Raw genomic sequence first — 12,676 nt, forward strand, 5'->3', positions numbered from 1 at the left:
CCTGAATCCAGGGCCAGTGCTCTATCCACTGTGCCACCTAGCTGCCCCAAATGTGCCTCTTTGCGGCTTCTTTTTGTTGCTCCTGGTTCTTCCTATCCCAGCTTTCATGGTCATGATTATTTGCCCAATAGAGGCAGCTAAGTAGTTTTGTGGATAACCTAGCCTACTGCTAGCCTACCAGTCAGGAAGACTTAAGATCAAATCTAGTCCCAGATACTTAATGGCTGTATCACCCTGGGCAAGCCACATAAACCTTTATTTGCCTCAGTTTCCTCATCTGTAAAATGTTGATAATACTATCTATCTCACAGCATTTTGAGGATAAATGGACATAATGCAAGTAAAGTTCTTTGCAAACTTTACAATGCTATTATGTCAGCTATTATTATTCTCAATGGTCAAATATTCTCAGCCATCTGAAATTCCTTTATACTTTCAGCTGGATATTACTTTCTCCTCATTGGCACTGTTTTCTAGTGTGATTATATGCCTATGTCCTACGCTAGGGGATGCTGCTGCTCCTATAACTCTAGTTGGTTTGTAGATGTCAGCTGTGTTTTGAGGTCTCTGAAGAAAGCTCTGTCCCCTCAAGTTCCTCTTGAGCCTCCATTTCTTGACCTGTGTAAAATGGGAGAGGTGGACTCAATGATCTCTAAGACCCTTCCCAGTTCTGAAATCTGATGACCTAATGTCCCTCCTTGCATACATTGAGAGTACTCTGAGAAACAGATCCAGCCCATGTATACCTACTTACCAATCTTCTGATTATATAGTGGGGGAGCTATAGCTCTCTCACTGACCATCATGTTTCTATTTTAAAAGAGTAAGAAGTGGAGAGCAGTTGAAGCATGACATTTTACTTTGGCAGCAGGAAGCTCAGGAACAGACCCCATACCAGCCAATAGATTCTACCTCTTACCTGTCTCCGCATTTCTTCAATTTGGGGAAGGGGGGAAGGGGAGGGGGGAGAAAGACTCTGCAGGATATTGTACATTTCTGGCATTTTCTTCTTGGACATAACCACAGATAGCCTTTTTTTGGGGGGGGGATAAGAATAAAATAACTTTGCAAAACCAAAGTAGATGCCCATAAGTCTGGAAATGGCTCATCAAATTGTGGTACAGGAATGTGATGGAGTGTTATTATACTGTGAGAAACAATGAATATGAAGAATTCATAGAAGCGTGAGAAGACTGATATGAACTGAATCAGCACAAAGCAAGCAATGTCAGGATAATAACAGGCAACAACCACAACAATGTAAATGGAAAGAATGGCAAAAAACGAACTGAGCTCTAATTATAATGACTGAGCTTAGCCCCAAAGAAGAGCTCTGAGAATGCATTTCCCTCCTTTTTTTTCCCCCAAAGGCAAGGAACTATGGGTGTGAAACAGTGCTTATACTATTAGACTTGGTTAGTTTTGCTGTGCTACATTTCTTTCTTTTCTTGTTCTTTATTACAAGAGATGGGTCACCAGCAATACCCTTAGTAAGTCTGTATCCCAAAGAGATCAAAGAAAAAGAAAAAGGACCTCTATGAACAAAAATATTTATAGCAGCTCTTTTTGTGCTGGCCAAGAATTGGAAACTGAGGGGATGCCCATCATTTGGAAATTGGCTGAACAACTTGTGGTACAAGAATGTGATGGGATATTATTGTGCTGTAAAAAATGATGAAGGGGATGGTTTCAGAAAGACCTGGGAAAGCTTATATGAGTTGCTACAAAGTGAGGTGAGCAGAACCAAGAGAACATCGTATACAGTTACAGCAATATTAGAAGGAAGATCAGTTGTGAAAGACTTGGCTACTCTGATCAATACAATTCCAAAGGACTTGTAATAAAAATACTATCTTCCTCCAGAGAGAGAACTGATAAACTGAGAGCAAATTGAAGCATATTTTTTCACTTTATTTTTTCTTGCCTTTTTATTTCTTTGCAATATGATTGATATAGAAATATATTTTGTTTGACTTGCATCACATGTATAATGTGTATCATATTTGTTTGCCTTCCCAATGGGTGGGGGAGGAGTGGAGGAAGGGAGAAAATTTGGAATTCAAAATAAAAAATTAAAATAAAATATTTTTTAAAAAATGTTGAAAACAACCCAGAGGTATATCCCTGGGTGGGGGAGAGGGAAGGGGTATAATGGAAAATAAGGGTGCTGTAAAAACAAAAGATCAATAAATATTAACAATTTTAAAATATAAGGACCAAGCTTAGCCCTTGAGAAGAGGTGAAAAAATGCATAGTTCTCCTTTCTTTGCATAGGTGGGGACTATAGATGTAGAATATTGCATATTGTTAGATTTGGCTGATATGTCTGTTGCTTTTGCTGAATTGCTTTTTTTCTCCTTCTTTTTAAATTTTGTTACAAAGAATAGTTCTCTAGCTAGGGTAGGGAGGAGGGATATATCCCAAGGATAGGAGTTGGACCAGTTATTGGTATAGGGAACTTCAGGTAAGAAAAATCCCTTCACCAGTGCATGTTAGCATTACTACTTTTTGTTGTGTAGTTACCCATATCCCAGAGAAGTTAAGTGGTTTGCCCAGGGTCACATAGCCAATGTGTCAGAGGCAGGACTCTAACCCATGTCTTCCTGAATTTGAGCTTACTCTGTGAATAAAAAATGGGCTAAAAAAGATAAGTGGAGATTAATCAAAGAGAAAAGAGTGAATAGAATAAAGAGAGGAGCAGGGATGGTGAAAGGAGGAGGATGGAGTAACAAGACAAAGATGAGAGAATGTGAGTGAGTTGAGACAAAGAGTAAGTGAAGGGATATAATGAAGTCAAAAGATTGACTGAGAAGAGAAGATAAGGGATAGGAGAAAATGTGAGGAGTAAAGAGAAAGAATGATGATAAGGCCAGATGGTGATGGTGAAGAAAACAAAGGGGATGAGGGGAAAGAAAGAGGAGGGATAGGGTATGAGAAGAGAAGATGGGAGTGAGGAGGGAAAATGAGGGTAAAGAGACCAGGTAGGATGAGATGAGACAATAGGAGTGAGGAAAGGGGATGAGGAGAGAGGGTGATGAGCAAGGAGGATGAAGAGAGAAGGAATGGGGGTGAGATGAGAACACTCTCATCACTTCTTGCCTAGACTACTTCAATAACCTCTAAATTGGTCTCCCTAATTCCAGTCTCTCCCTTCTTACACCTTTCTATAGTTGCCATGCTTAAAATACAGATCTGCCCGTATCACTCCCCTGCTCAGAAATCTTCAGCGACCTCTCCCCCGTCACCTGTAACAAAATACAAAATCTTCCATAATCTAGTTTCTACCTCTCTTTCCAGCCTTATTTCATGTAATTCCTCTTCACAAATTGTCAATTCTGGTCAAAATTGACTGCTATTTATTCCCTGTAAAGATATTCTTTCCCCCACCTCTTTGGCTTTCCACAGTAAGTCCCCCATGTCTGAAATGTCATCTCTTCCTAACCTCTCCCTCATAAAATCCCTATTTTCCTTCAAAGCACATCTCAGTTGCCATTTCCTACATAAGGCTTTTCTTGATCACCCCAGTTGTTGGTGCCCTTCTTTCCTCTTGAAACTTATATACTTTATATTTACTTGTCTGTGTACATGTTATGCTTACCTATTAGAATGTAAGCTCCTCGAAGGCAGGTATTATTCTGGTCATATCCCCAGAGCCCAGCAGAGTACCATATACATAGGAGATGCTTATTTATATGTGTTAAATTGAGGAGAAAAGGAGGGATTTTCCTTACCTGAAATTCCCTTTAAATTGGTGGGGAGTGGAGAAAGCACAAGAGGTGAAGAAAGAAGGTGGGGATGAGGAAAAGAATGGTGAATGCAGGGAAGGTAGGGGAGCAAGGATTGAGGATGGGTGTGTGAGGTAAAATCATGAGATGTGAGGAGGGTGGATGGAGCCAAAGAGTTGAGGACATGAAGTTCAAGGAACTATGAAGGCAGGATGGAAGAAAACGTGGAGGTTAAGGAAAAGGGATGGATGTGATAGAGAAACTAGAGGTAAGAAGAGAAGATAGGGATTAGGAGAGGGGATTGGGGTGAAAGAGAATGGGAGTGTTAGAAGAAAGGGTGGTGGTGACAGTGAGAAGATTCTAAGGAGAGAATGTGGGGTAAGGATAAATGGTGGGGCACGAACAGAGAGGATCCAGTGAGGAGTGAGAATTGGATTAGGGTTGCAGTTGGGGAGGGATCTTTGGAGTCAGACTAGGTAAGGGTTTTCTGAAGTTTGAGCCAACTCTTCGGAGACCTATGCTTCTTGTGGTCATGGCTGTTTGTGAGGTTTGTGGGCTGGACAGGTGGGTGGGGCCATCATCTTATCTCTCTGGGACAGTCCTAACCTCAGATGGTGACAGAGCGGGAGCCAACCGGGGGTTTTGCAAACCGTCCCGATTGCAGCAGGGTCAGATGGCCTGGCCAAGAGTGACAGGGCTAGGGGACCAGTATAAGGGTGGAGCAACAGGGGGCTTTGGGATGCAAAGCCTTCAGAAGAGGGACCTCATTTATAGGGGAGAGAAGGGGGGAAGAGGACACCTTCTTGGAAAATAAAGAGATTTGTATTAAATGTCTAGGGTCTAATATTGTACAACATTGTTCTGTGGGTCAGTTTCAGCCCCATTTCTGCCTAAAAGTGGTGAAAAGAGGTCTGGAGTGGGTCTTTGGGGCTGTGCATCTCAGAGTTTTCATCTCTACAAAACTATCTTTGTCCTAGATACAGGTCCATGGATCAGCATCCTAGGACCTTGACATTGACCCCTGGAGCCAGAACTGAGAGCCTCATCTGGTTTTCTTATCCCTCAGTATTCCCAAATGATGCAGTCCCTTTCATGCCCATAAGCAGTGCAGCTTCCCTTGAGCAAAGTGAATTATGTGATCGTGAAATGTCAGTTCTGGAAGGTGATTTAATCCAATCTCTACCCCATTGACTTTACAGATGAGTATAATGAGTCCTAGAAAGGTGAAATAATTTACTGAGGTGGGGGGGTCACATGGATAGTTAAGTGGCAGAACTAAGTTAATAGAACTGTTATCAAGTCATTTAGTCACATCCAACTCTTTTGACCCCTTTTGGGATTTTCTTGGCAAAGATACTGGAGTGATTTGCCATTTATTTATCTAGTGGATTAAAGTAAACAAGGTTAAATGACTTACCCAGGGTCATATGCCTAGATAGTGTCTGAGACTGGGTTTGAATTCAGGTCTTCCTGACTCTAGACCCAGCGCTTTATCCACTGAACTATCTAACAACCTCCTAACTGAAGACCACTGACACTCAATTAAGCGTTTTTTCCACTACGCTATGAAGTCCCTCCTTGACTGCCCTTCCAGCAAGATTAAGCCTTCTTTCCCCTTCCCCAGTATTCCTCTCAGGGCTGCTAATGCTAGCAGAACCCAATCAAAGGATCACAGGATAATATATCTAGAACTAGAAAGGATGTTAGAGGCCACCAAATCCAACAGATGAGGAAACTGAGGCAAACAGAGGTTAAGTGACTTGCTCAGGGTCATACAGCTAGTAACTGTGAAGCTAGACATGAAGATAGGCATAGATATATCCAGTAATGTTATGATATTTGGCTATTTAAGGTTAATGTTATCAAAGGCTATGGGAACTTGAGTGGAAAGAAGCAATGTCAGGGACAGAATGGCTATGAAAAGGGACAAGAAATAGATAATATGAAGTGGGGATGTAGGCAAGAGGGTAGCTATATGCAAATTCACACCTATTCTATTTTTTTTTTCCAATGGGTTGTCCTCTCCATCCAGTTCCTTGCTGGTGGGGGATGGGACTAAGAGGTGTGAGGGGGCCCCTCTGCCTTCACCCCCGTCCCAGCCCCCACAACCCCAACCGGGATCTTGCGACATTGGGATTGGGCCCCAGGATGTGGCAATCATGAGGGGGACCAGCAAGTGAGAAGGGGGAGTAACTTTCACAAGATATTGACCTTGGCAAGCTCACCTTGGGGCAGCTTCCTCCCTTTTTTTGCCCCCTCTTCCCCATAGTCTTCCCCTTCCTCTCCTTCCCGTTGACATTTTTTCACTTGTGTGCTCAGGACTCCAGCTCCTATGGGAAATATACCTTTGTTTTGCTTCAGAGTCATGGGTGGTCATTTGCATGTTGTTTTGATCTTTGGTTTGCAAGGCATTCATTTAATATGGGTTGTCTCTCCCATTAGAATGTGAGCTCTTGAGAGCAGGAACTATCTTTTCTATTTGTATTCCCAGTGGTTGGCAGAGTACTATGCACATAGTGCTTAATAAATGCTTCATTCATTCATTCAGTATGCTAATTTTTTTTCCCTCTCTCCCAATGTCTCCCAGTCCCTGGTACATCATATTTGGTTGCAAAGCCCAGGAAAAAAAAATGTTGGTTGGCTTCACTCAGACGTTCCTGTCTTCACTGACTGCTGTACCTTTTGGCTCCTCCTCCTCTCTCTCTTTCTTTCTTTTATAGCAGTTCATATGGAGGTGGGATAGGATGAGAATTTTGGGAAAATGACGGTGGAGAGTAGAATGGAGGCAGATTGTCAGGAACAGACTCAAAGGACAGAAGAGCCAACTCTCCCTCCTTCTGGGTCAAACAAGTTTCATTTCAAGTAGTCCAGGGACCTGAAAAGAATCACCCTATATTAAAAGGGTGAGTTTGAGACAAGAATGGAGGCCCTATAGGAAAAGGACTTTTCTCTCTCCCAAGGCTTAGGAAAGTCCAAGTTTGGGAATAGGTCCTACCAGGTAAGGCTAGGATGATGAAGAGGGAGTGGCTCCATTTTAGAAGGAGGAAAAAGACCCAGGGGCTTTTTTGTTAAATTTAAAAAAAAAAAAAGATTTAGGGGCAGCTAGGTGGTGCAGTGGATAGAGCACTGGCCCTGGAGTCAGGAGGACCTGAGTTCAAATGTGGCCTCAGACACATAACACTTACTAGCTGTGTGAACCTGGGCAAGTCACTTAACCCCATTGCCTAGCCAAAAAAAAAAAAGATTTAGAAAGCATCTACTATGTGCAAGTCACTGTGCTCAGCATGGGAATACAAAGACAAGAACAAAGAAATCTCTACCTTCAAACACCTTATATTCTACTGGGGGGGGTAGGGAAGGAGAAGGGATACAACATGTACACAAATAAATATAGTACAAAGTTAATTAAGCAGGGAAGGGGGAGAGCACTGATAATTTGGGGTGGGGTGGAGTTGTCAGGATAGATCAGAGAAGGTGACACTTGAGCTGAGCCTTGAAGGAAGACAAAGATTCACACAGGTGAAGAGGAGGTGCACTCCAAGCATGGGGAATGGCAGTCCAGTTTGGCTAAAAAGTAGAGTTTATGAGAAGGGGTAGTGTGAAATCAAGTTGGAAAGGTATATGGGAGACAGATCATGGAAGGCCTTAAATACAAAACTGATGAGTTTGTATTTTAGATTATGAGTAATAAGGAACAGGAGACTGCAGTGACCAAAATTGTAAGGCTTAGGAAAGTGATGGTAACTTTGTGGAAGGAAGAAAAAAGAAATAAGTATTTATTAAGTGCCCATTATGGACCAAGGCACTGTGTTATGCACTTTACAAATATTATCTTATTTAATAAATTGGAGATAGAATAAATTGGAGAGAGACTGGAAGCAGTGAAGCCAGTCAGGGAAATCTTAACAGTAGTCTACGTGAGAGGTGATGAGGGCCTCAACTGAGGTGGTGGCTATGTGATTGGAGGGAAAAAGAGGGACACAAGAGATGTAGAGAAAGAATGGAAATGACATGGCGACTGTTTGGATATGAGGGAGGGTGTAATGAGAGGGAAGAACGGTCAAGGATGATTCTGAGGTTATCAACCTGTGTGACTAGGAGGATGGGGATACTCTATCTCCGCCTCCCTGTCCCCAGCCATTCTCCCCATACACACAAATGTATGGGGTCTGGAGACTACCCATGCATGGTCCAAGGAAAGAGTAGAACTTCTAAATACCTATCCTATCACTAAGATATTATTATCCCAAGAGCTTTATTTTGAATTGGACCTGTGACTTCACTGGTGTAGGAAATTCTCAAGGAGGAAACTCTTACTGCCAATGCAGATCAGCACCTACTCTGAAATTTATTATCCTAAAGAATTGCCTGGATCACAGAGATATTAAATAATTTGCCCTGAGTCATAAACCAGTATGTGTCAGACATGACATTTGAACCCAGGTCTTCCTGACTCCTCAGACCAGCCCTCTATCCGCCAAGCCACCTTGCCTATTTCAACAACATATGGTTGAAATGAAGTTAGCTAAGCTGCATAGTTAAAATCAGATCAAGTAAATATAAATGCTTGATAAATGGGAAAAAAAATCAGGTCAAGTAAAACAATAATAAAAGTTTGATATTGATGCTGGTGATTACAATGATGACCACAATGGTGGTGATATCGAGGATGACTCTAATCCTCACTTCTAATAAACTTTGCCCAACACAGACCTCAGTTCTAGGGAGACTTGGGGTAACACAGTTCAAGGTCATAGGAAGGAAGACTGGGAGTTTATTCCTAATCTAAGGAGGTCTCATTTCACCAACAGCCTTGATGATAAAGCAAGGGGCAGTAGGATTAAGCTGGGGAGGAGAAAAGAGGGGAACTGGTTGCTCCCCGTCCCAAACCGCACTTGCTCCGGAGGTTGAGTCACTCACCACGCTCTGTACCAACCCCCCTTATGCAATCTGTCCCTTAGGGCTGTAAAGAAGGCACCAGTGTCCCACGGGGCTCCCCCGAGGCGGGCACAGAGACCCTATACCAAACCCAAAAGGCTCCCATCAACTTCAAAACCAAGCCTTTAACACAGCAAGGAAGTAAATTCGGTCCAGCTGAGCTGGAAACTTACCAACACTAACCAGACTGAGGGAGAGGTGACACCTAAGGGGACCCAGAGACATGAAAGAAATGGAGACCTGAAAGAAGCAGGTCTGGAGAGATTTAGATACATGGGAGAGACAGGGGATATCCCCACAACATCTTCAATGGGAAAAAAATCTGCCACACACATTTCCCTGTCCACAAATTCTTTCTGATGTCCGATGTCAGTTTTCCAAGCTGTGTTCTAGAAGCTGGGGACAGAGCAGAGACCTCTGCTGCTCTGCTGTTCCTCTCTTTGCTTTTTTTCATTCTATCTGTGTTGTTGGCATGGTCATTCACCAAACACCTATTAAATATCCAGTATGTATTACTCTTGGGCTAGGTGCTACTCCAGGACACCTGACATAGATGCTCTGGGTCAATGCTAGTAAGCAGGAAAAAGATCTGGGTTTTAGTTTGTGCTTTGCCACTAACAAGCTGGGTAACCAGTTGCCTTATTTCTTTGAATGTGAGTTTTCTCATCTGTACAATGGGTATAATAGTATCTTGCCTGCCTGATAGCAGGGGGCTAGATTGTGGGATCACCTGGGGGTCCCATCCATCCATAAGATTTGTGATTATTTGATTCTAATACTGGTGTGAGTATTACTCACTAGTTGTGAGACTTTGAGCAACTCACTTAATTTCTTTAGGCTGCACTTTCTTCTCCGCTAAAATTAAAGAGTTGTACTAAACGGTCTCTAAAGTCTCTTCTAATTCTAATGTTCTATGATCTTTAATTCAGTTGGGTTCAACAGGCATTTATTAAGCATGTGCTGGACCTTATACTAATTACTTGGTTTGCCCAAAATACTTTAAACTTTGTAAATCTTAAAGAGCTATTTAATGTAAGTCATTATTATTATGACCTCTCATTCTAACTTATACTCAACTAGCATATAATACCTACACAAAGGTAGTGCCCATGTCTCTTGCCCTGTCTGCCAGAGATATGGTACCATATCTGGTATGGTATCCTGATATATGATACCAGCACATGAATCACAGTGTGAATTCTGTTTAGTCATAGAAGCACTTTTCACAGATCCACAACACCCTCCCTCCCTGCCACCCCCACCCTTACCATTCAAGTCTCCCAACAGATTAGCCAGGTGATTGGAAACAAGCCACCTAAATTCTCTCAGTCTGTTTCCTCATCTGTAAAGTGGTGGTAAATCTGCACTACCTAAGTCACAAGGTTGTTGGTTGGAAAGCACTTTATAAACGTTACCTTGATATATAAATGTCAGCTATTCTTATCACTGTTATCTTCCTCCCAAACAGTGTCACAGCAAGGAAGTAAGCCACCTAGGGTGTAATACAGGGGGAAGAAAATTCAGGGAAAGACACTTTTAAATATCATTTTTAATAAATGCCCTTGTTTAATGACAGGAAATACTTAGGTCCATGGCACATAAGTATTTATTTTGCTGTAAGTTGTCATTTGTGTTACAGGGAAGGCTAAAGACCTCCGAGGACATGGGATGCAGTATTTCAGTGTATTAGGGGAAGTGCAATCTCCAAACCCTGCCCAGGGTGCTGCCCAAATGCCTTGGGGCTGGCTCAGCAGCTAGTCTGTCTTGTCTGTCTGTCTGTCTGAGGGCATCAACCGTACCCCATATGCGGGAAGAAAGCCCAGACTAAGCTGAGAGCCTCCCCCTAGGGATACAGGGGGTCGAGAAGTCCCTCAGTGCCAGAGGAGGCCCCTCTGCCCGTCAGCCCTGGGGCTCAGCCACAACCTACTCCCTTGATGAGGCTGGCAGCTTCGGGGATCTGGCGGAAGAGGTTTCTCAGGGTGTCGAGCTCCTGGGTGAGCTGGTCCACGCGGTTGCGAAGTCGCTCGTTCTCGGCCATGTACTCCAGCACCTTTTGCTGAGTCTCCTGGATGCGCCGTTTGGCTTTGTCCCGGCTTTTGCGGACTGCGATGTTGTTGCGCTCCCGCCGAAGCCGGTACTCCAGGCTGTCTTTGTTCACCGCTTTCTTGCCCTTATGGGGGGGCCCGGCCGGAGAGGGAGCCTTGAGGAGAGGACTGCAGGGAGGGGCAGCAGCGGCAGCCAGGGGGCCCTGTGATGGGAGGAGTGAGAGGTACCCAGAGATCAGGCACAGGGCGCGAAGGTTCAGGTACAGAGCTGGGGCTGGGAGAGAGCGGGAGGAAGGGGGAGAAAGAAAAGGACCAACCAACAGGGAATTGACAGATATAGAGTAGTGGGGATGAGGGCAAGACGGACAATGGATTGAAAGGGAAGAAAGCATCCCGTGGACCCCTCCCCCTGCCGCCTTCAATATACATCTTGGTCTAGGAGGCCCCCTTCATATCGAATCATCCATCCCCCTCACTCCAGGCAAGACTGCAGTCCAAACCAAGAACTAAAGGTTTCAGAGGAAAGAGGCCCCAGCAGCTTTCCTTAGTCACCCATTTCACTTTCTGACACCGCTCAGGACATTTCCCTCAATAGCTATCCTGAATCTCCCGCTTTGAAATTTATGAGCATTTCCTCTTCTCCAGTCAGCCAGACAGGAGGCAAAGGCAGGCGACCAAGGCTGAAGGGGGGTTAGCAGGACAGATTGGAATCCACAGAGCCTTTTAGAGTAGTGTTTGGTGGGGTGGGCACTGGGAACGGTCAGAATTCAAAGAACTCCACAGAAGGATTTGAGGTGCCTCAAAATATGCAGAACTTTATCGAGAAGACTGGTACATCGGAATTCTAGAGCTGTCCTGAGGGGTGTGGGAAGGTTCAGAATTCTTAGTCTTGGGGTAATTTAGAATCTGCAGAGCCGTAGAAAGAGGATCAGGTGAATGAGTCAGAACTTGAAGAGCTGTGGAGAGGGGTTTGTTGTACATCAGAATCCTCAGAAGTGTAGAAAGGAGTGGGGTGAGGGTACAGCATGGGTCATAATCCATAGCACTTTAAAGAGAGATGTCAGCTGAAACACAAGGGCCCAGTCTGACCTTAGAGACACTCCAGCTGGTCCCCTCTCAACCTCTGATCCCTTGAATATAGGGGTCCCAAGGAGCCAAGAATAAGTGCATTAACCTCTTACCTTGAGGACTCGAAGGGGCTGGTTGGGTGTGCCCAAAGCTGGGGACAGATGCATGGCAGTCTGCCCACAGTGTGCCACCTGGTACTGCAGTGGGTTGTAGCTACCTCGGCTGGAGCTTCTCCCACACTCTGGCCCCCTAGGCTCTTCTTTCACAGACACTGCTCGGGGATCATAGCCCTCGGCTGGACTATAGGAGTTCGGCCCTAGGCCCTTCCGGTCAGGGCCAAAGGCATGGGCCGGATAAACGAAGGTCCTCGGGTCTGGTGGGAGGTAGTGGGGGAAGGCAGGAGTTCCAGGGCCCTTGAGGCCACGAGGCTCAGGTTGTGGTTTGACAGCAAAGAGATCAGAAAGGAGCTGTTCCTCACCGGATTCAATGTAGGCGGACAGGTCGATGGAGGCCTCATGGTCACACATGTCCCCCAGCTCCCCTGGCCCAGTTCGGCTGCCTGGGAACTCGAGTGGTTGGCCTCCTCGTTGCTCACAGTCGTAGTAGATCCCGTGGGACATGACCTAGACCGCCCCTCTCTACTCCCCGCCCTCTGGCCACACACCCTGTCCGGGGACTCCCCCTTTGGGTGCCTGGCTTCCCTCTCCCCTCTTGCTCCTTCTCAACTCTTTCACCTGTCCTGGATCTTCCCCTCTCCTGGCTCCTGCCTTCTCTCCTCTTCTCCCCTACTCCTTTGTGGCCTCTCTCCTCCCTCCTTTGTGCTGCTTCCTTTTCCTTTCTGCTGCGGTCAGTGGCTCTCCTCTTCCCTTTTTCCCCTCTTCTCTCCCTGGTGCAATGTTG

The 12,676-nt window shown here is 44.8% G+C and overlaps 1 protein-coding gene across 1 annotated transcript; it reads right to left on the reverse strand.

Annotated features, from left to right (window-relative positions):
• Positions 1-10,288: 10,288 nt before the first annotated feature.
• Positions 10,289-12,396, reverse strand: CEBPE (CCAAT enhancer binding protein epsilon). Its single transcript, XM_027842949.1, has 2 exons — positions 11,890-12,396; positions 10,289-10,911 (listed from the first exon to the last, which is right to left on the reverse strand). Exons 1-2 carry the CDS (start codon positions 12,394-12,396, stop codon positions 10,576-10,578), a joined length of 843 nt encoding a protein of 280 aa, XP_027698750.1. The 3' UTR covers positions 10,289-10,575.
• Positions 12,397-12,676: the final 280 nt, after the last annotated feature.

The sequence above is a fragment of the Vombatus ursinus genome, unplaced genomic scaffold (genome assembly GCF_900497805.2).
Source record: "Vombatus ursinus unplaced genomic scaffold, bare-nosed wombat genome assembly UNPS02014894.1, whole genome shotgun sequence".
NCBI lineage: Eukaryota > Metazoa > Chordata > Mammalia > Diprotodontia > Vombatidae > Vombatus > Vombatus ursinus.